At 36.6% G+C, this 19,984-nt stretch overlaps 2 protein-coding genes and 1 pseudogene across 2 annotated transcripts; all 3 read left to right on the top strand.

Moving 5' to 3' along the window:
• Window positions 1-407: 407 nt before the first annotated feature.
• LOC139310552 (olfactory receptor 5J3-like) lies at window positions 408-1,346 on the top strand (annotated as a pseudogene).
• A 6,204-nt stretch (window positions 1,347-7,550) lies between these two features.
• Window positions 7,551-8,489, top strand: LOC139327408 (olfactory receptor 8D4-like). The gene has a single exon (XM_070957226.1). It carries the CDS (start codon window positions 7,551-7,553, stop codon window positions 8,487-8,489), a length of 939 nt encoding a protein of 312 aa, XP_070813327.1.
• Window positions 8,490-13,620: 5,131 nt separating this feature from the next.
• LOC139327409 (olfactory receptor 5J3-like) lies at window positions 13,621-14,574 on the top strand. The gene has a single exon (XM_070957227.1). It carries the CDS (start codon window positions 13,636-13,638, stop codon window positions 14,572-14,574), a length of 939 nt encoding a protein of 312 aa, XP_070813328.1. The 5' UTR covers window positions 13,621-13,635.
• Window positions 14,575-19,984: the final 5,410 nt, after the last annotated feature.

Raw genomic sequence — 19,984 nt, forward strand, 5'->3', positions numbered from 1 at the left:
CAGAGTGACTGGGTAAGTTGAGGATCTTTGAGGGCTTTTGGGTTTATCAGGATAGTGTAACAATCTCAAAATTGTTCTGTATTAATGTTGGAGTAGCTATTCTTTATACTGTAGATGTAATTCCATGTCTTCCTTCTAAGGACTTGTTTTGAATCCCAAATACTAGCTTCCTATTGTTTATGGAATTTGATTTCATCATTCTTCAATAATAATCATGAAGAAACATCAATATTGTAACATAGCATCAGAATATTGACAATGGCATACCCAGTTTTATCTTCTTAGAATTTATTAATCCTCCTTCCAAGATCTTATTTGAGATCACAGAAAATAGCTTCTTATGTAGTTGAAATGTTAAGAGAACATGTAACATTGAATACTATATTTATTTTATTTTCACAGTGTTAATGGGAAATAGCACATGGGTGACAGAATTCATACTCACTAGGTTGACAGAGGACCCACACTTGCAGCTGATCCTTTTTGTGATATTTTTTGCTGTTTATGCCGTCACCTTGATGGGAAACGTGGGCATGATTGTCTTAATCAGAACCAGTCCTCAACTCCACACCCCAATGTACTTTTTCCTTACCAGCTTATCTTTCCTGGATACCTGTTATTCAACAACGGTGACCCCAAAGCTGTTATCCAATCTTTTAAAAGAGAAGAAGTCCATTTCCTTTGCAAGTTGCTTTACTCAGCTTTACTTTTATGGTGTATTTGCCACCACAGAGTGCTACCTCCTAGCTGTGATGGCCTATGATCGCTACGTGGCAATCTGCAATCCACTACTCTACTTCATCACAATGTCCCAAAGAAAGTGTGTTCAGCTGATAGCAATTTCCTACATAGCTGGGATCATTAATGCTTCCATTCACACAATGGCTGCATCTAGACTGTCCTTCTGTGGCCCAAACATCATTAAGAATTTTTATTGTGAGGGTCCTCCCCTTCTTGCTCTTTCCTGCTCAGATGTTAGTCTTAATGATTTACTGTTATTTGTATTTGTAGGGCTCAATATAACAGTAACAAGCCTGACTGTTCTCACTTCCTACACTTATATCCTGGTCACCATTTTAAGGATCCGCTCTGCCACGAGCCGTAGAAAAGCCTTTTCCACTTGTACATCTCACCTCATGGTCATCACCATTTTCTAAGGATGTAGTAGCTTTATGTATGCACGACCAAGCTCTAGGCAGAATTATCACCTAGACCAAATGGCCTCTGTGTTCTATGTAGTGGTGACCCCCATGCTCAACCCATTAATCTACAGCATGAGGAACCAGGAGGTAAGAGGTGCCTTCAGAAGTATCCTAGAAAAAAAAAATCATTTTCAACACTTTTAAGAGCTATTGCTTTTTGCCAAAAATTAATTTTACATAAAAGCTGTTCTAGTAGCAAAACGTTTTTAGCATTGTGTCTCATTAAATAATAATCACTAGGCTATATAATATTCCTAGAGCTCTAGTCTTAATTATATATTTGCTTTTGAATTCAAAATAATGTAATAAATACATTTAACATTTCTTTAAAAATTATAAAATCACTGTGTCTTAAATGTTAAAACACAATAATTTTATAATATAGGCAAATCTAGCTCTCTCTTCCAAGGTTCTTCTATATTCGTTTTTGTTTTGTTTTGTTTTGTTTTGTCATTGTATATGAAATGGCATTGTTGGTTTATTTTGTAAAAATGCCTTGATCTGGCACATTCAAATCCATAGTAGTTTCCAAGGCAGTTGATATTACATTTCACATAGCATGACTGTGACAAATAATGTAACTGTATAAATTGCAATTTAGACATGGGTTTTTTTTTAATCCTTTAAAATTCTAGAAGGTTTGATGAGAATTGATTTTTATAACATGTTCCAGAAATTTAATTTGTACTCTATCTAAGACTTTTCCTATATCTAATGAGGTCACAATACCCATTATATATTTTTCAGAATGTATTATTTAATCTATCTACCAGTTATTTGGTATTGTCAGAAGCTTCACAAAGCCAGCATTTAAAGGACAAATATTGACAGTAATACCTTCAGGAATATTTGTGTCATGGTTGCAATCAAAATTATTTTGTCTATGATCCTGGGCAATCTGTTTTTAGACTAGCTATAATACAAACTTTATGAAATAAATATTTCCCAAATAAAATTAGTTGTATATTCATTAATTACTAAAATCATGAATTTCAGTTCATATCAGTGGTGGGTTGCTCCCGGTTCTGTCTGATTCTTTAGAACCGGTAGTAAAAGCAAGCGCGATGCTCCACCCACCCACCTGGACATCATAAATGACGATCTGCGTATATGCAGAAGCTTCTGCCTGCTCCCATTGTGAACCGGTAGTAAAGGTAAGTAGGACCCACCCCTGGTTCATATCCCAGTTCAGTGACTTGTAGGACAACCCTACATAATCTCCTACTTGCTTCAAGACTCCTTCCTTAATTTGACTAAGACTTAAATCCCAAATCTTCCCATTCTCCATCACCAGAAATAAAGAAAATGCTATACTATTTTTATGATTCATCTGACTGAATAAAATTTTTAGGAGCAGAACTTCACTAGGAGATTAAATAAAATTATCCTCAAGATTTATTGTTATGTCTATTCTTAAACTTTACTGGAATAGCAATAACATTCTGATCCAGTCTGCTTTGAAAGAATCCTGCTTCCCGATGAGTCTGATCAGCTGGACTTAATTCAGGTTTCAAAACTCAGCTGAAGTTTATTAACTATGCCCTAAATAGGCTAGATTATTTTAGAGACCAATCAAAATTAACATCCTTACTATAGTGCAGTTTTATGGAAGCAACTCAGGGTTGAACAAGGTGAATTTCTCTTGCTCTGTAATAAGTTTTTTAAAAAACATTTCTGGGAGCAAGAAATAAAATAACAGCACTCATCCTGTTATCTGGTAATGAGAAACGTTAATATCTTGGTGATTGGTTCAGGCTAAATGAAAGAATGAGTATGGGTACTATAGTCCTTGACCACAATTTTCATTTAATTATGGTACAAAGTTATGATTATGCTGGAAAAAAAGGGACTTACAACTTGTGCTCAAAATTAATGACTCGAACCACCACCATCACCTCCGTGTAACTGCAATTCTAGCACCTGGCAATTGGCTCACATTTACAGGTAGTCCTCAATTTACAACAGTTCATTTAGTGACTGTTCAAAGTTACAACGGCACTGGAAAAAGTGACTTATGACCATTTTTCACATTTATGACCATTGTAGCATCCCATGATCATGTGATCAAAATTCAGATGCTTGGCAACTGGTTCATATTTATGACCTTTGCTGTGTGCCAAGATTCGGTAATCACCTTTTATGACTTTCTGACAAGCAAAGTCAATGGGGAATGCACTTAACAACTGGGTTACTAACTTATCAACTGCAGTAATTCACTTAACAACTGTAGCAAGAAAAGTCATAAAATGGGGCAAATGTCTCACTTGACAACAGAAATGTTGGTCTCCATTGTGGTTGGAAGTTGAGGACTACCTGTACAAGGATTGCGGCATCTTGTGGTTACGTAATCACAATTTGTGATGTTCTCAGCCAGCTTCTGACAAGCAAATTCAGTGTGGAAACTGGACTCACTTAACAACTGTGTCATTCACTTAACAACCACAGGTATTTCATTTACTGTAATAACCATGGTTAAAATAATTATGAAATTGGGTTCAGTCATGTGATGTCTATGAAAACATCACAAACTACAAGATACAAGAATCTGTAGGAACAAATGAGTTCTCTCTCTTTTTTTTTTACACAATTCTATTTTTACAGACTCAAAAGTTTCATATAGCAGTGGTCTATTAAAAAAAAGAATAACATGAACAGAAAAATATCAGAACTGAACAGAATAGTATTACTGTTTCAAGTTGTATTATTCTCTGTTAACACTTATGAGATCAGAATCTACACTAGTGTAAGAATGCATCAGAGTCCAGACTCACTTGCAATTTGGCACATATCATTTATTATAATTATATATTATTATATTTTGTATTGAATTTCTTCAGGTACATTTCATGTGACAGAAGCATCCAGGTATTCAGAGGGTACTTCCTGATAGATGATCCCCAACATGATCTCCTCCTATTGTTTTGTTTTTAAAAATAAAAGAATAAAATAAAATAAAACAAGTAACAGGGAAATGGGAGAGTAACTCATGGAGTGTCATATAATTCAATATAATATTTTATTAGTAAGTGTGGTTGTATACGGAAAGCCTTGCTTGGACTAACTCAATAATTTATGGATCAAATTAACTAAGCTATCTGCTGGAAAGGTACTGTGATTTAAAAGATGTGGAAGTTACTAATCTGTCATTGTGCCCACCTGATTTGCCAAGAGACAAAAGATTGGGCATTTGCAGAATCTCTAAATTCTTATGATCTATATGAACTAGAGTGCGGGTTCCTTCTGGTAGTTATCCTCATTGTTGAAAGGCATTTTTATTGCAAACAACTCTTTACTGAACATGTTATAGTTCCTTTCTGCTAGGAGAGCACTCTGGAATAAAAGGCACATACAGTAGTAAATCTGCCCTCCTTTCCTTCTCTGCCTGGAGCAAAATTGTTCATACCTCCCCATCTGAGGTGTCTGTTTGAACAATACAGGGGTAGAAGGGGTTACGGTAGCAAATGAGGAGTTGAGGCCCAGGGACCCATGCAGATCAAATGTATATTTTTCTAGTTTGACAAAAAGGTTGTTGTCCCATAATTTTTACAATACATTTCCAGCATGGGTGATATGCAAGAAGAGATCCTTGAAATAAATGAATACGTCATCTAAGTTCACTACAACATACTTGTCTGGAATTTCTGAAAACGTGCCATTCATGCACCTATAAAAACAAGCTCCACTGCTAACTAGGTCAAAAGGCATAAGTATATATTCAAACTTGTATTTTATATAGAAGGCTGTTTAATACTCATGTCTTTCTTTCATTCTGATTAGGTATGTGTCTGTGGGGTGTGTATGTGTGTGTGTGTGTAAGGTTTCACTGTTTGTAAATGAAGTTGCTGGTCTCTGAACTTCCCTGGCAAGCTGTCACGGGAAGCAGGAGCATTGGCTAGGCTGCCATCTATTGTGCTGCTGCAGGTTGAGGCAAACTCAAAGTTCTTGTGTTAGTATTATCGTGGCATTCTGCAAATTGATCATCTATGCACCTACTTGCTGCTGGTGTTTCAACAATGCTGCTGTCAGATACTCACTGGATAGTAGGGTTATTTGAGGATCAGAGGCCATTCCTGAAATTCCTTTCTTTGGAAAAGAGTATGAAATTTGCAAAACTTATCTCAGCATTGCCAGAAAAACCAGACAGGAAGCACAACCAGATAAGCTAGTACTACTTTATTGTAAGGCTACATTAACAGAATCTTGTAAGAGTGGTAAAATAATAAAAAATCTCCCAATGTCTTATTTTTCAGGCTGAAAATTAGGGAGGTTCCCTTCTAAGTTCCTTTCTTTGCCTGTTATACATATGCAGGCTGTGTCCTCTCTAATCATTTAATTTATTTAACTAATTTGTACAGCCACTCCAATGAGTGTCCAACTCAGGCAGTGAGCTTCTTTAATAATAATTCAGAAACAACAATGAATAAATTAAAAATGAGAAAGAAAAATGTTTAAAAAACAACAACCGACAAAGACATAAACCATCAGAAAAGACCGTCAAACCACTTCTGAACCCAAAGCCTAAGGAAAAAAGAATTGGAGCTAGTCAAAACTCATAAAAATGCTGTTAATGGAACATCACTGTGTGGGAAAAGGGTATGATAAAATATTATTAATAAATAAAGAAGACAACAGAATGTGATATCTATTGAATATTACATTTCCCATTGGTAAATACTTCAAACAATTGCAATTCGGTTTACTGAATCTCCACTGTGTAATTAACACAAACACAGTTTGAAGCACTTTGAGGACACATTCCCCAAACAAATGTTTTTCTCAGTAGAATTCTTTTCTCCTTTACTCCAAAGAGAGTTGAGGGAGAGAGTATTGTTTGCAGAATTGTATAAAGCTGTTGAGTTACTGAAGATTGAAGGAAAATATCTGAATTTCTTCAGAGCAGCAAAAGGATGTTAGTGTAAGTTTCAAAAACCTGCACTCAGACTCTTGAAAAAAATACAGATATTTTAAAATGTGAAAGATGCTATTGATCTGGAAGAAAACAAGTGAGTTTGATCATCATGAAGGCAATTATACAACTATTGCATTTTGTTGATTTTGGCAGTTTGATTTAAAAGTTCATGAGATGACAACTTACCTCAAAGAAAACTGATTAGGTATTCAGACAAGTGCCAGATCAAGCCAGCATGGCAAGCATGCAAGTTGGTGCACAAGGCCAAATAATTATGTAAATATAGTCTTTTACACAGTTCAGATTGCATCAGAAAAAAAGGAGTGCTTGGGAAGAGCACTCAAGAAGACCTCAAGATGTGCAGGGTTTTTTGCTTTTGTTTTTTTTTTTTAAAAAAAAAAAACTGAATGCATCAGAAAATTTAAAAATTCTGTGAGGAATGAATATACTCATTTAGCATAGAAGATGAGGTATTTTGAGATGAAACAAACAAATGTTATGTTTATAAAGCTTTAGTGCTTTGTTTTTAACTGTGATTTTAATAATGGGTGGTACAAAAAAGGCATAAGTAAAATAGAGCTGGCACTGATATGACAAAACCAAGATTAAAAAGTGAAGTGTGTTTACAAAAACATCTTCAAATATTTTCATAGAAGTAGTTCTTAGAATGTGGCCAACAGAATAACTATTTTACAGAATGAAAATTTCTTTGTAGAGTTGATTATATTTAAGTCCAACTTGAAAGATATACAAGAATATGTTGACGCTGGTCAATCATCTGTGACATGAGAGTCAACGTGACTTTGCTATTCATAATTCATTGAATCAATGCAAGAAATGAGAAACCCTTGTAATCCAGAAATGAGTTTTTACAAGTCATAGAGTACGTAGATCCAGCAATGAACCAACAAAACAATATACACAGTTGAAAGCAGTAAGAACCTTTCTTCAGTTAGCTTGCTAATTCTTTACTGGAGCTTGTCAAAATATCCTGCGAACAGACATGTAAATGCAACTAATATTTCTTCTGATATTTGTTGGATATCTTCCCATGTTTAAAAGAGAGTACGTAGGTCTACTCAAAGATTTCAGTAGCACTCTCATGTTATTAATTGTTTTTAATTGTTAGTCCTGTAGTGAAATTTATTCATGGGCTGGAACTATTTTAATCACATATAGTAGGATATATTTAATCCATTCTAATAATTGTGATTATTTGTTGCAAACTATGATGATCAGATTACAATTTGAAAGAAAATATATATGTAGATGCAATATTGTTTCCTTTAAACTGAATATTATTTTTTTACTTGCGTTCATCAAAAATGTTCCAACTTCTGTTTCCTTTGCTAGGAAATTAAAAATTGATTCTGATCACAGACTACATTACAAATATTAGAAAAACAAAGGGAAATTGACTGAAATGTTACTGTGATTACATGGGAAACAGCACACCAGTGACAGAATTCATACTCACTGGATTAACAGAGGACTCACAGTTGCAGCTCATCCTCTTTGGGATATTTTCTGCTATTTATGGCATCACCCTGGTGGGAAACCTAAGCATGATTATCTTAATCAGGATCAGTCCTTCTCTCCACACACCAATGTACTTTTTCCTAACTAGCTTATCTTTTTTGGATATTTGTTATTCATCATGTGTTACCCCAAAGTTTCTATGCAACCTTTTAAAAGAAAAAAAGATTATTTCGTATGGAGGTTGCTTTATTCAGCTTTACTTTTATATTCTATTGGCCACCACAGAATGCTACCTCCTAGCTGTGATGGCCTATGATCGCTACGTGGCAATCTGCAATCCACTACTCTACTTCATCACAATGTCCCAAAGGAAGTGTGTTCAGCTGATAGCAGTTGCCTACATTGCTGGGATCATTAATGCTTCCATTCACACAATGGCTGCAACTAGACTGTCCTTCTGTGGCTCAAACATCATTAAGAGTTTTTATTGTGAGGGTCCCCCCCTTTTTGCTCTTTCCTGCTCAGATATCAGTCTTAATTATTTGTTGGTTTTTGTACTTGTTGGCTTCAACTTAATAATAACAAGCCTGACTGTTCTCACTTCCTACATGTATATCCTGGTTACCATTTTAAAGCTCCATTCTGCTGCAACCCGTAGGAAAGCCTTCTCTACTTGTACATCTCACCTCATGGTCATCACCATTTTCTATGGATGTCTCAGTTTTATGTATGCACGGCCAAGCTCTAGGCAGAATTATCACCTAGACCAAATGGCCTCTGTGTTCTATGTAGTGGTGACCCCCATGCTCAACCCATTAATCTACAGCATGAGGAACCAGGAGGTAAGAGGTGCCTTCAGAAGTATCCTAGGAAGAAAATTTCATCTTCAACAGATATGACAATACCTTTAAGAACCATTTCTCTTTGCCAAATTTCAGCTTTAGATAAAAGCTGTTCTAGTAGCAAATGGTTTTTTTTATTGTGTCTCATAAAATAATAAATCATTATACTGTGTAATAGGGCTCTTTTAGTTAATTATATATTTGCTTTTGAGTTCAAAAAATGAAATTTGAACTCTAAAGAAGTGTCCTTTTTGGGGGTAGTTATCATGTCCTAGTGATTTCCATCAATTAGAAAGGAATTTTCAGGTTTAGGGCAACTTGCTGCGGCTAACTTATCATGGCCAACTCGTCATGGTCAATTCACCTCAGCCAACTCACCACAGTCAACTCACCACAGGACAATTCACCATGGCCAATTTGCTGCTGGACAACTTGCACAGGACAATTCAATCCTGTATTAATTGTTTTATTCAGCTACTTTTTTTATTGATGACCACATTTTCATCTAAATGAATGTAACTCTTGTGTTTCTGGATTGACTTTATATTTTGTTATTATTGTCCATGGTTCCATCTAAATTAATTTAACTTTTGCATTTGTTGAATTGTCCCGTGGTAAGTTGTCTTGTGGCAACTTGGTTGTGGTGAGTTGTCCCATTTCGATGCTTTTCAATTGATTATAAACAACTAAAGGACAGAGCGCAGAAGGGAGGGAAAAAGCAGAAAAATCTGCTCCTCAGAGTTAGAACAAAGCCAGCATTTTTAAATTTTAATCGAGGCTGATATTTTTGGAATATAATTATAAAAGCAACGAGATATTTACATTTTAATTTTCTTATATTAAAACCCTAATAAAACTCTATTATTATTAGAAACCTAATAAGACTTTAACCAATAAGGAGATATCAAGAATAAAAGAAAGGCATGTTTACTGATTTAACTTTGCATGTATTACCTCTCCAATGTAAGATCAACATATCCATTGAGTCCAATAAACCAAAGAAGAATATTTATTTATTATTTATTTATTTATTCATTCATTCATTCATTTTTCACACTTCTTAACCTCCTATCTCCTTCAGAGAGTGGCTCTGGGCAGTGTACAATTTTATCTGTTACTCTTGTTTTATGTTTGTAAATACTATTCTTAATAAATGCATTTAATGTTTCTTAAAAGTTGACACTAATGATTTTATAGTATAGGAAAACTCAAGTCTCTGCTCCAATTTTTTTTTTTGTATTGTTAATTTTTTTTATTGTGGATAAAAGGAAATTGTTTAGTTTCTAAAAACTTTTATCTAGGGCATTGAAATCCATAGAGATGTTTCCAAGGCAATTAATATAGTTTGTCCAAAGAATAGTATAATATCAAATGTTCTGATTGGAAGAATGATTAGATTATGCTAGGATATTTATGATGAAGAATGGGATGGACTGCAGTTTTGTGTGATTACGATTAGGTATGCTGGCAGAAGAAAGTGCGGTCGTACAAAGGATGGCTTAGAGTCCCCATCCCCTCCAAAGCATTTACCTCTTATTCTCTATATTGCTTTTTAATTGTCAATTGTTAGGGATAAGTCAGTTAGTTGAATGTATCAAGAATCAATAATTAATATAATTCCAGAGGAGTCCTTGTCACAATCATATTTTGCTTGTAACTACCGGTATGTTATACATCCTGTTCTACATTCTCCAACTAGATGTTCTTTCACGTTTAGGAGTGGCAGAAAAGAAATTGAATAATGTTTGTTGTCAGCCTGAAAAAAAATCACATATTATAAGATGTTAGTAGGAACAGATGCATCCAAGTTTTTTGCATCTTATATTTATGGACATAGATCAAATTTCAATGATCCACTAATAAAAAATCGGTAGTACTGTTCTATATACTGTAGTAATGAGGCCACACTTGGAACATGAGTCTTGCTCTTGTTGCCCCTATACAAAAGAGATGCTGAGACCATAGAAAGAATATAGAGAAGACCAAAAAATATGATAAGGGGTCTAGTGGCTAAACCATATGATGAATATGGTTAAGGGAACTAGGTATGTCCAGCCTAACAAACAGAAGGATTAGGTTTGATATGATAGATGTCATCTGGTATTTGAGGGGCAGTCACATGGATGAGTGGGTTGATATATTATCCAAAGGACCTGAGGTCAAGGCAAGAAGCAATGGTGGAAGCTCGTTAAAGACAGATCCAACCTAGAACTAAGGAGAAATTCCCTGACAGTAAGAACAATTAATCCATGGAACAATTTGCTTCCCCAAGTTGTGGGTGTTCCATTGCTGAAGGTCTTGAAGATTGAATAGGTGTCAGCTTTGGAAGCCATATTAGGCCGGAAGCTTCCATGCTGCCACCTTCTCATGTGTGGGAAAGTAGGAGGGGGGATTTAGTAGAGGGATTATTGGTAGAAATAATAGCATTCTTCCTGTCAGTCAAGGTCAGGGCAATCCGGCATCTGGAGAAGGAGTGATCAGAGTGCTGAGTCAAGATGGGATGGATGTTGATTGGAGCATGTGATCGACTGAGGAGTGAGAGGATGGTTTTGGGGGTTTTGATTTACTGAGGGAAAACCTGGACCTTTCAGATTCAGGTTTTCCCAGATGTGCCAGTTTACCTATTCTAGTAAAGAGAACTTTGGAAAATGCTTGCTTCCGTGTCTTTACTCAGAGTTGGGGTTTTCTGGAATGCTGACATTAACCCAAATCTCCCTTAAAGCCTAACGGCACCCTGTAAGGGGGCTGTTGGGGGTGCTGAGCCCCAGCATCTACCTAAACTTCGGGTGGTGCGAAGACTCAGTGAAGATGGAGGAGAAAGGAGAAAGGATTTATTGACCAAGAAGTCAGAAAAGCCTATGGGATCTGGGAGGTGCCTGAGCATCTGCACAACTGGTATACCATGTCCATAGCTCTAGACAGAGAAATCCACCCCCACAGCAAAACCCCAGCAGAGAAGCCGCCTCGGAGAGTGTTATCTAGATGGCCCATTTCAAAGGCTACTGAAATCACCCCCCTCAACCGGCAGGGGCGATTAAATGCTATCAGTGTGGACAACCGGGACATTGAGCCTCTGAGTGCCTGGCCCCTGCCCCAGTTCCACAAGATCCTGCCACAGCTGCACAAGACAGGATGGCTCCAAGAAAAGCCCCAGCTGATTCGCCAGACAAGCCGTAGAGGTTCCCTTCCCCACTGAAGAGAGTGAGGATCCTCCGGCTAAAGAAACCTCTCTAGGCGAGGCTAGCAAAGATGAAGACCCAATGGTGAGTGCACCCATCCCCCTCTTTTCAATTAAAGTTAAACTGGTGGTGCCAGAGACAGGGAAGCAAGGAGAACTGCCAGCAATAATAGATACCGGCTGCACCAGATGTCTAATTGGACTTCCAGTTGTTGAACAATTGGGAATCGGAACAGCAGCCTTAAAGCACCCAATTAAATTTCACCAGGTGGATGGAACGTTAATTGGGGTGGGGGGTGTCCCTGCCACCCATATTAAAGAACTGGTTAAATTAGAAATCGGGAGATATCATGAACTTATATGATTTATAGTAACTCCAAAAATGTCAGAATCTGTCATGCTGGGCCTGGCTTGGCTGGACAAATAGGCCCCTACCATCAAATGGGAAGATGGATACCGAAAAATCAGAATAGGGGTTGGCCCATTACCCCTTGCCCCTCCTCCCAAACAGCAGCCTACCCATAATGGCCAGCTGCCAGAAACAGCAGTGGCTTGTTCAGACAGGCCTCCAGGCGAACCCCAGATTCCTAAGGTATATACAGACTTAGCCGAAGCTTTCAGTGAGGAGGAATGTAACTTCCTCCCCACTCATCAGCCCACGGATTGCACCATTGAATTAGAATTGGGAGCCAAATTGCCAAAACCCAGGATGTACTCCATGACACCTGCTGAAATGACTGAATTGAGGAAGTACATTGACACCAACCTAGCCAGAGGATTCATCGAGCCTGCGAAATCCAGGGTGGCCACCCCAGTATTGTTTAAAGAAAAAAAAGATGGTGCACTGATATTGTGTGTCGATTTTAGGGGAGTGAACTACATTTGAATACAAAATACCTACCCCCTACCACTAATGAAAGACTTGCTGAACCACTTGTCAAAAGGCAAGATTTTCACTAAGCTAGATCTAAGGGAAACCTACTATCTAGTTCGCATAAAGGAGGAAGATGAATGGAAGACTGCTTTTAACTGCCCCCTGGGCAGCTTCCAATTCTGGGTCATACCTTTTGGATTCCAAGGGTCTTCACGCAACTGATGTTCATTTGCACATCCACCTGATCATATTAATTAATTAATTTATTTATTTATTTATTATATTTCTATACCGCCTTTCTCCCGTAGGACTCAAGGCGGTGTACAGTCAAGAAAAATATAGACACACAAACATCATTACTTCAACTGTAGTTCAACTTCTTAAATTTAGAATAAAAATTTCAAGAAAAACCTATTAATTCAACATCTAATAGTTGGAGCTTCCAGGTGAGGATCTAAAAGTTACCATATAGCTGCCGTTTCTAGAAAGCATTTGTCTAAGATTAGAACTACTTAGGGAATACCAAGATTTCCCAGTAGAAAATATTCCCTTTCAGAGACAGCCAAGAAAGTGCTGTGACCAAATTAATAAAAACACTCAGAGCCAGCTGGAGATGAATATATCTGGATTTCTACCTACACACACAAAAAAAATCCTAACTCATTTCACATAGAAGCAATCCATCCACAACCAACAAAGAAGGAATGTTGTGACCTGTTGTAGTATTGTAGTTGTGGTTGAGTTCAGAGTGACTGGGTAAGTTGAGGATCTTTGGGGGCTTTTGGGTTTTTCAGGATAGTGTAACAATCTCAAAATTGTTCTGTATTAATGTTGGAGTAGCTATTCTTTATACTGTAGATGTAATTCCATGTCTTCCTTCTAAGGACTTGTTTTGAATCCCAAATACTAGCTTCCTATTGTTTATGGAATTTGATTTCATCATTCTTCAATAATAATCATGAAGAAACATCAATATTGTAATATATCATCAGAATATTGACAATGGCATACCCAGTTTTATCTTCTTAGAACTTATTAATCCTCCTTCCAAGATCTTATTTGAGATCACAGAAAATAGCTTCTTATGTAGTTGAAATGTTAAGAGAACATGTAACATTAAATACTATATTTATTTTATTTTCACAGTGTTAATGGGAAATAGCACATGGGTGACAGAATTCATACTCACTGGGTTGACAGAGGACCCACACTTGCAGCTGATCCTTTTTGTGATATTTTTTGCTGTTTATGCCGTCACCTTGATGGGAAACATGGGCATGATTGTCTTAATCAGAACCAGTCCTCAACTCCACACACCAATGTACTTTTTCCTTACCAGCTTATCTTTCCTGGATACCTGTTATTCAACAACGGTGACCCCAAACTTTCTATCTAATCTTTTAAAAGAGAAGAAGTCCATTTCTTTTGCAAGTTGCTTTACTCAGCTTTACTTTTATGCCCTTTTTGCCACCACAGAGAGCTACCTCCTAGCTGTGATGGCCTATGATCGCTATGTGGCAATCTGCAATCCACTACTCTACTTCATCACAATGTCCCAAAATAAGTGTGTTCAGTTGATAGCAGTTGCCTACATTGCTGGGATCATTAATGCTTCCATTCACACAATGGCTGCAACTAGACTGTCCTTCTGTGGCCCAAACATCATTAAGAGTTTTTATTGTGAGGGCCCTCCTCTTTTCGCTCTTTCCTGCTCAGATATCAGTCTTAATTATCTCTTGGTTTTTATTCTTGTTGGCTTTAATTTAATAGCAACAAGCATGACTGTTCTCACCTCCTATGCTTATATCCTGGTCACCATTTTAAAAATCCATTCTGCTGCAAGCCGTAAGAAAGCCTTCTCCACTTGTACATCTCACCTCATGGTCATCACCATTTTCTACGGCTGTCTCAGCTTTATGTATGTACGGCCAAGCTCTGGGCAGAATTATCACCTAGACCAAATGGCCTCTGTGTTCTATGTAGTGGTGACCCCCATGCTCAACCCATTAATCTACAGCATGAGAAACCAGGAGATAAGGCGTGCTTTCAGAAATATTCTAGAAAGGAAATTTCATGTTCACCAGCTTTAAGAGTCATTGCTTTTTGCCAAAATTTAATTTTACATAAAGGCTCTTCTATTAGCAAAAAGTTTTATCATTGTGTCTCATTAAATAATAAATCATCATGCTCTACAGTTTCCTTAGGGCTCTGATAGTAACTATATATTTACTGTTGAGTTCAAAAACTGAAATTTGAAATCTAAAAAAATTATCCTATTTTGTGGTAGCTATCATGCCTGAATTGTTATCATTCAGAAAGGAATAACAGACTCTGTTCTTTGCTGTTTACAAAACAAGGAGCAAAGCACAGACAGGAGGAAAAAAGAACAGAGAGAATATGTTCTTCAGAGTTAGAACAAAGCTGGCATTTGTCTTTGGTTTAATCCAGGCTGATCTCCCCTTTTTTGTGTTCTTAGGGGTTAGGGTTAGCAGTTATTCAAGCACATCAGACACCTATCGTTCTTGTGTACCTCAGTACCATAGCAAATGCCACTTGGATCCAAATGTCGCCCTATTTGGAAAAGGACAAATTTTATACAGTACATAAGTTATTTCAGCTTGCTTTAACAAGCTTCTTGAAATCTACTTTTAAAAGAGAAGTTACCCATTCTAAGGGGAAATAATCTGTAAACTCAGATCAAACCATGCTGTGATAAACAGTGGCACTGGGAATTTATGAATATGTTTATAAGTAACTGACCATGGGAACATATGAAAACTAGAAGGGAAATCAAAACTTTGTGCCTTCTGTGTAGGCAACAGCTGCTTCCCTTTTGTTGAATTAAGATCAGCAGCAACAAAGCAAGACAACCCTAAGGGAGTTTGCAAGTCCCATTACACTGAGATAAAGATGACAAAAACTTAGTGATTCCAAACAGATGAAGGCATTTAGCAAATCTTTGTGCATAGGGGAAGGGAACAGAATGACAATTAATATGAATTGGAGAAAGGACAAAGCCTCGGTGGTGCAGCGGACTAAAGTGCTGTTAAGTGCTAGCACTTAGCTGCCAGCTGCCTGCAATTAGTGCAAGTTCGAATCTCACCAGGCTCAAGGTTGACTCAGCCTTCCATCCTTTCGAGGTAGGTAAATTGAGGACCCAGATTGTGGGGGCAATAAGTCAACTTTGTATAGAACAACACCGCTTAGGGAGGGCCGAAAGCCCTAATAAGCAGGTATATACAAAAGAGGTATGCAGGCTATTGCTATAATGCATTGTAAGCCACCCTGAGTCTACGGAGAAGGGCGGCATATAAATTGGACTAATAAAAATAAATAAATAAATAAAATAAAGCTGAGATTTTGCATGTCCTCCCAAGAATGCTTCTGGATGTTGTCTTTTGGCCTGCCTGTTCACAGCAGAATATACCCTTCTAGCAGGAAGGATGTATAGGTTTTTAAATTTTTTAAAGTTTTGATATAGTACTAGAAAAGTGTGTGTATATGTATGTATGTATGTATGTATGTATATATATATATTGTGTGTGTATAATATGTATAATAAATTGCTACAATACAGTTTTTAAACAAATTGAACCTGACTCAGAATTGTATTTTATAAACTTTATGTCAATAGATAGCCAATTCAAAGATTGAGAGTTAATCAAGTTAAAATGCAGCCTCTGACACAGAAGTAATTTCCAGGAACACATAATGCTCTTTAGGTAGCAGTCCAAGTTTAATATAAAGTCAGTATCTTTCATGAGTAGGCAAGTTCAACATTTTTTCGAGTATAATTACAAAATCAAAATTAATTTCCTTCCAAGAACCTGGTTCACCCTAATAAGACTGTTTAACCAATACAAAACTCAGGCCATGTAGTACATTTACATCATATTTCCAATGTAAAATCAACAACCAGTTTTCTTAAATATCGGTTGAGTATAATAAACCCAAAGAAGACTTTTAATGTATTGATCTTGTTTTAAATTCCTAAATACTATTTTAATAAATACATTTAAGATTTCTTAAAAGTTAAATCAATAATTTTATAATACAGGAAAATCTAGTCCTCTGTTCCAATTTTGTTTACATTATTGATATTTATTTTTATTGTGGATGAAATGGAATTGCTGTTTTAGTCTCTAAAAAAATCTTAACCTGGGGCATTAAATTCCATAGAAGTTTCCAAGGTAGTTCATCCTAAATTTCACAGCACATGAGTATGACAAATACTTTAGTGGTATATATTGCTATTTAGATATAGTTTTTGGAATCTTTCAAAAGTCTTGAAAGTTTGATGAGAATCCACTTTTATAACACATTCCACAAATTTAATTTACCAGTTATTTGATATTACCAGAAGTTTCGCAAAGCCAGCATTTAAATGACAAATTGTTGATAGCAATAACTTCAGCAACATTTGTGTCACAATTGCAATTGCAATTATTTTATCTATGACCCTGGGCAATCCATTTCTGTCAGACTAGCTATAATGCAAACCTTATGAAAGAAATCAGTCCCAACAAAAAATAGTTGTATGTTCATTAATTACAGAGGTTACAGATTTCAGTTCAGATTCCAATTCAGTGGAATGTTTTGTGTCACGCTATAAAAATATCACGAGCTACAAGTTACAAGAGTCTGTAGGAACAGATGTGTTCATATTTTTTTATTTTTTGTATTTGACATCATTCTATTCTTACACACTCAGAAGTTTCAAATGGCAATGGTCCATTAAAAAAAGAATAAAATGAACAGATCAATATCAGAATGGAGCAGAATAGTATTGCTGTTTCAGGTTGTATTATACTGTATCAACACTCAGGAGATCAGAGTCTACATTAGTATAAGAATGCATCAGAGCCCATCCGGAATCAGGCACATATAATTTATAATAATAATAATTATTATAATAAATGATATAATGATGTTTTATTATTATATCATTTTGTATTGAATTTCCTCAAGTATAAAACCACTGCAACATCCTAGCATTCAGAGGGTACTTCTAATGAATGATCCCCAACACCATCTCTTCCTGTTGTTTTGTTTTGTTTTCAAAAATGTAAGATAAAACACAGACGTAACAGGACAATGGGAGAGTAACACATGGAGTACCTAATAATTCAATATAATATTTTATTAGTAAGCGTGGTTGTATACTAAAAGCTTCATTTGGACTAACTCAAGAATTTATGGGTCAATTAATTCAGCAATCTGCTGGAAAGGTACTGTGATTTAAAATACGTGGCAGTAACTAATCTGTCATGGTTAATTGTTATAAAATATATAGAAACTATAACTCAGCTCAAATATTTCATTGCTTGTTTATTTGCATTATTCAATTTGATTGCCAAACATTCCACACTGGCATGGAATTTAAAAACCTTGCAAAAACACATTTTATCCAAGAATATCTTTCTGGATCTGAATCTGCATTAATCATGTCTCATGTTTCTCATAGTACTTCGGCATACTTTTTCCTTGTTTATTTGGACAACAATTAACACAATAGTGTTCCCAACTTGTCATTTGAAAGAACAAATAATTCCTTTTGTTAGCTATCTTATTCAGAGTTACTTTTTTATGGTCCATTGACTACAACATGGCTGTCTCCTTGGGATGGTCAATGACCTCTTCCATGGTGGTGGGTCATAGCAATAGCAATAGCACTTCATGACCTGTTTCAAAGGGAACTGTGAAGATATGGTTCCAGAGAATACCGGGTCATATTGCCTAAGTATAACTCCCTTCAGAAATCCCCAGATATAGAAGATCCCACAATCCACAGTCATTTGGTCTTATGACAGTGTAGTCTGAACCCAGTGGTGAAATCCAAATTTTTTTACTACTGGTTTTGTGGCTTGGTGGGCATGGTGTGGCTTGGTGGGCATGGTGTGGCTTGGTTTTGTGGGTGTGGCTTGGTGGGCATGGTGTGGCTTGGTGGGCGTGGCAAAGAAAGGATACTGCAAAATCTCCATTCTGACCCCACTCTGGGGCCAGCCAGAGGTGGTATTTGCCAGTTCTCCGAACTGCTCAAAATTTCTGCTACCAGTTCTCCAGAACCTGTCAGAACCTGCTGGATTTCACCCCTATCTGAACCTCATTTCTTTCACCTACAGCCTCTAGACACCAAGACAAAGCTTTGATAATATCACTTGGTGGGCCTGGGTTGAGATGTAGAATTGAGTATGATCAATTGATACCTGATGATACCTCGCTCCTTGCCAATGCATGATTTCACCCAGTGTTCTCATGTAGATGTCAATCAGGAGTAAGAAAGAACTGAACTCAATGTGATAGCCTCTCTCTTTCTCTCACTCCCCATCCTCAACCATGACTGAAGTGGCACGGGGGAAGGAGGAATGCCACTGCATCACTCCATATTCAACACTGATATTCCTGAGTTGTCACGAGTTATCATGGTTGATAGTACTGAAAGTTGACAAGAGATCAAAGAAGGTGCACCATCTCCTTCATGGTCCCACCACAAATTATCAACAAGCATGACTGTTTCTATACTGTGCTCTGGTGTGAAATTTAATTGAAAAGGATCCTGATAGTCTGCTTCATCCAGGGCCCTTTGGAGCTGTAGAAATTATCCAACATAGTTGAGTCCAATGATGCCTTCCTGAAGAGGGTAAAGACCACTGTCTCCCTAAGTGTAGATGTACCCAGGCTCTCTGCCAAGGAAGAATTCATCACTGCTTGGACTCAGACACATGCGACCTCCTGGGAGGCCTTTATCAACTAGAGGGGCAAGGGTCTAAAAACATAAATGAGCACACACACAGCTTCAAGGATCCCACCCGCTTTCTCAGGGTGGAATATCACACCAACGAGGTCATGCCATCATTTAATTTTCTTTAAAATCACTGCTTCACAACTTTGTATATGTTTTAATATTTTCTCTGAATGATTCTGTTACTATTTTGAATACAGTTTTGTTAAGCTTTTTTTCTATTTAAATAATAAAACCCATATTTTTGAAAGGCACTCTTTGTCTACATGAGGAATATCATTGTGTGGAAAAAAAGGTATGATAAAATACTATTAGTAAGTGGACAGAAGGGATCTCTATTTAATGTTACATTTTCTACTGGTAAATATTTCAAATAATTGTGATTCGGTTTACTGAATCTTCACTGTGTAATTAAGATGGAGCAGTTTGAAGCACTTCAGGGAGACATTCCCCAAACCATTGTTTTTTCTCAGTAGAATTCTTTTCTGCATTATTCCAAAGAGAATTTGTGGAAATATTATTGTCTGCAGTATTGTATAAAGCTGTTGAGTTGCTGAAGATTGAAGGAAAATATCTTAATTTCCTCAAAGGAGCAAAAGGATGTCTAGACAAGTTTCAAAAACCTGCAATCAGAAGCTTGAAAAAGATAGATATTTTAAAATGTGAACGATGCAGTTGAGCTGGAAAAAAACAAGTGAGTTTGATAATAAAAAGGCAACTATATAACTATTGCATTTTATTACTTATGAGAATTTGTT

Source organism: Pituophis catenifer, unplaced genomic scaffold, assembly GCF_029215685.1.
Source record: "Pituophis catenifer annectens isolate HBS135680 unplaced genomic scaffold, rPitCat1.0.hap2 SCAF_1, whole genome shotgun sequence".
In the NCBI taxonomy this organism is placed as follows: domain Eukaryota; kingdom Metazoa; phylum Chordata; class Lepidosauria; order Squamata; family Colubridae; genus Pituophis; species Pituophis catenifer.

Coding starts and splice junctions, on each gene's coding strand:
- LOC139327409 (XM_070957227.1), top strand. CDS start 13,636: ATGGGAAATAGCACATGGGTGACAGAATTCATACTCACTGGGTTGACA.
- LOC139327408 (XM_070957226.1), top strand. CDS start 7,551: ATGGGAAACAGCACACCAGTGACAGAATTCATACTCACTGGATTAACA.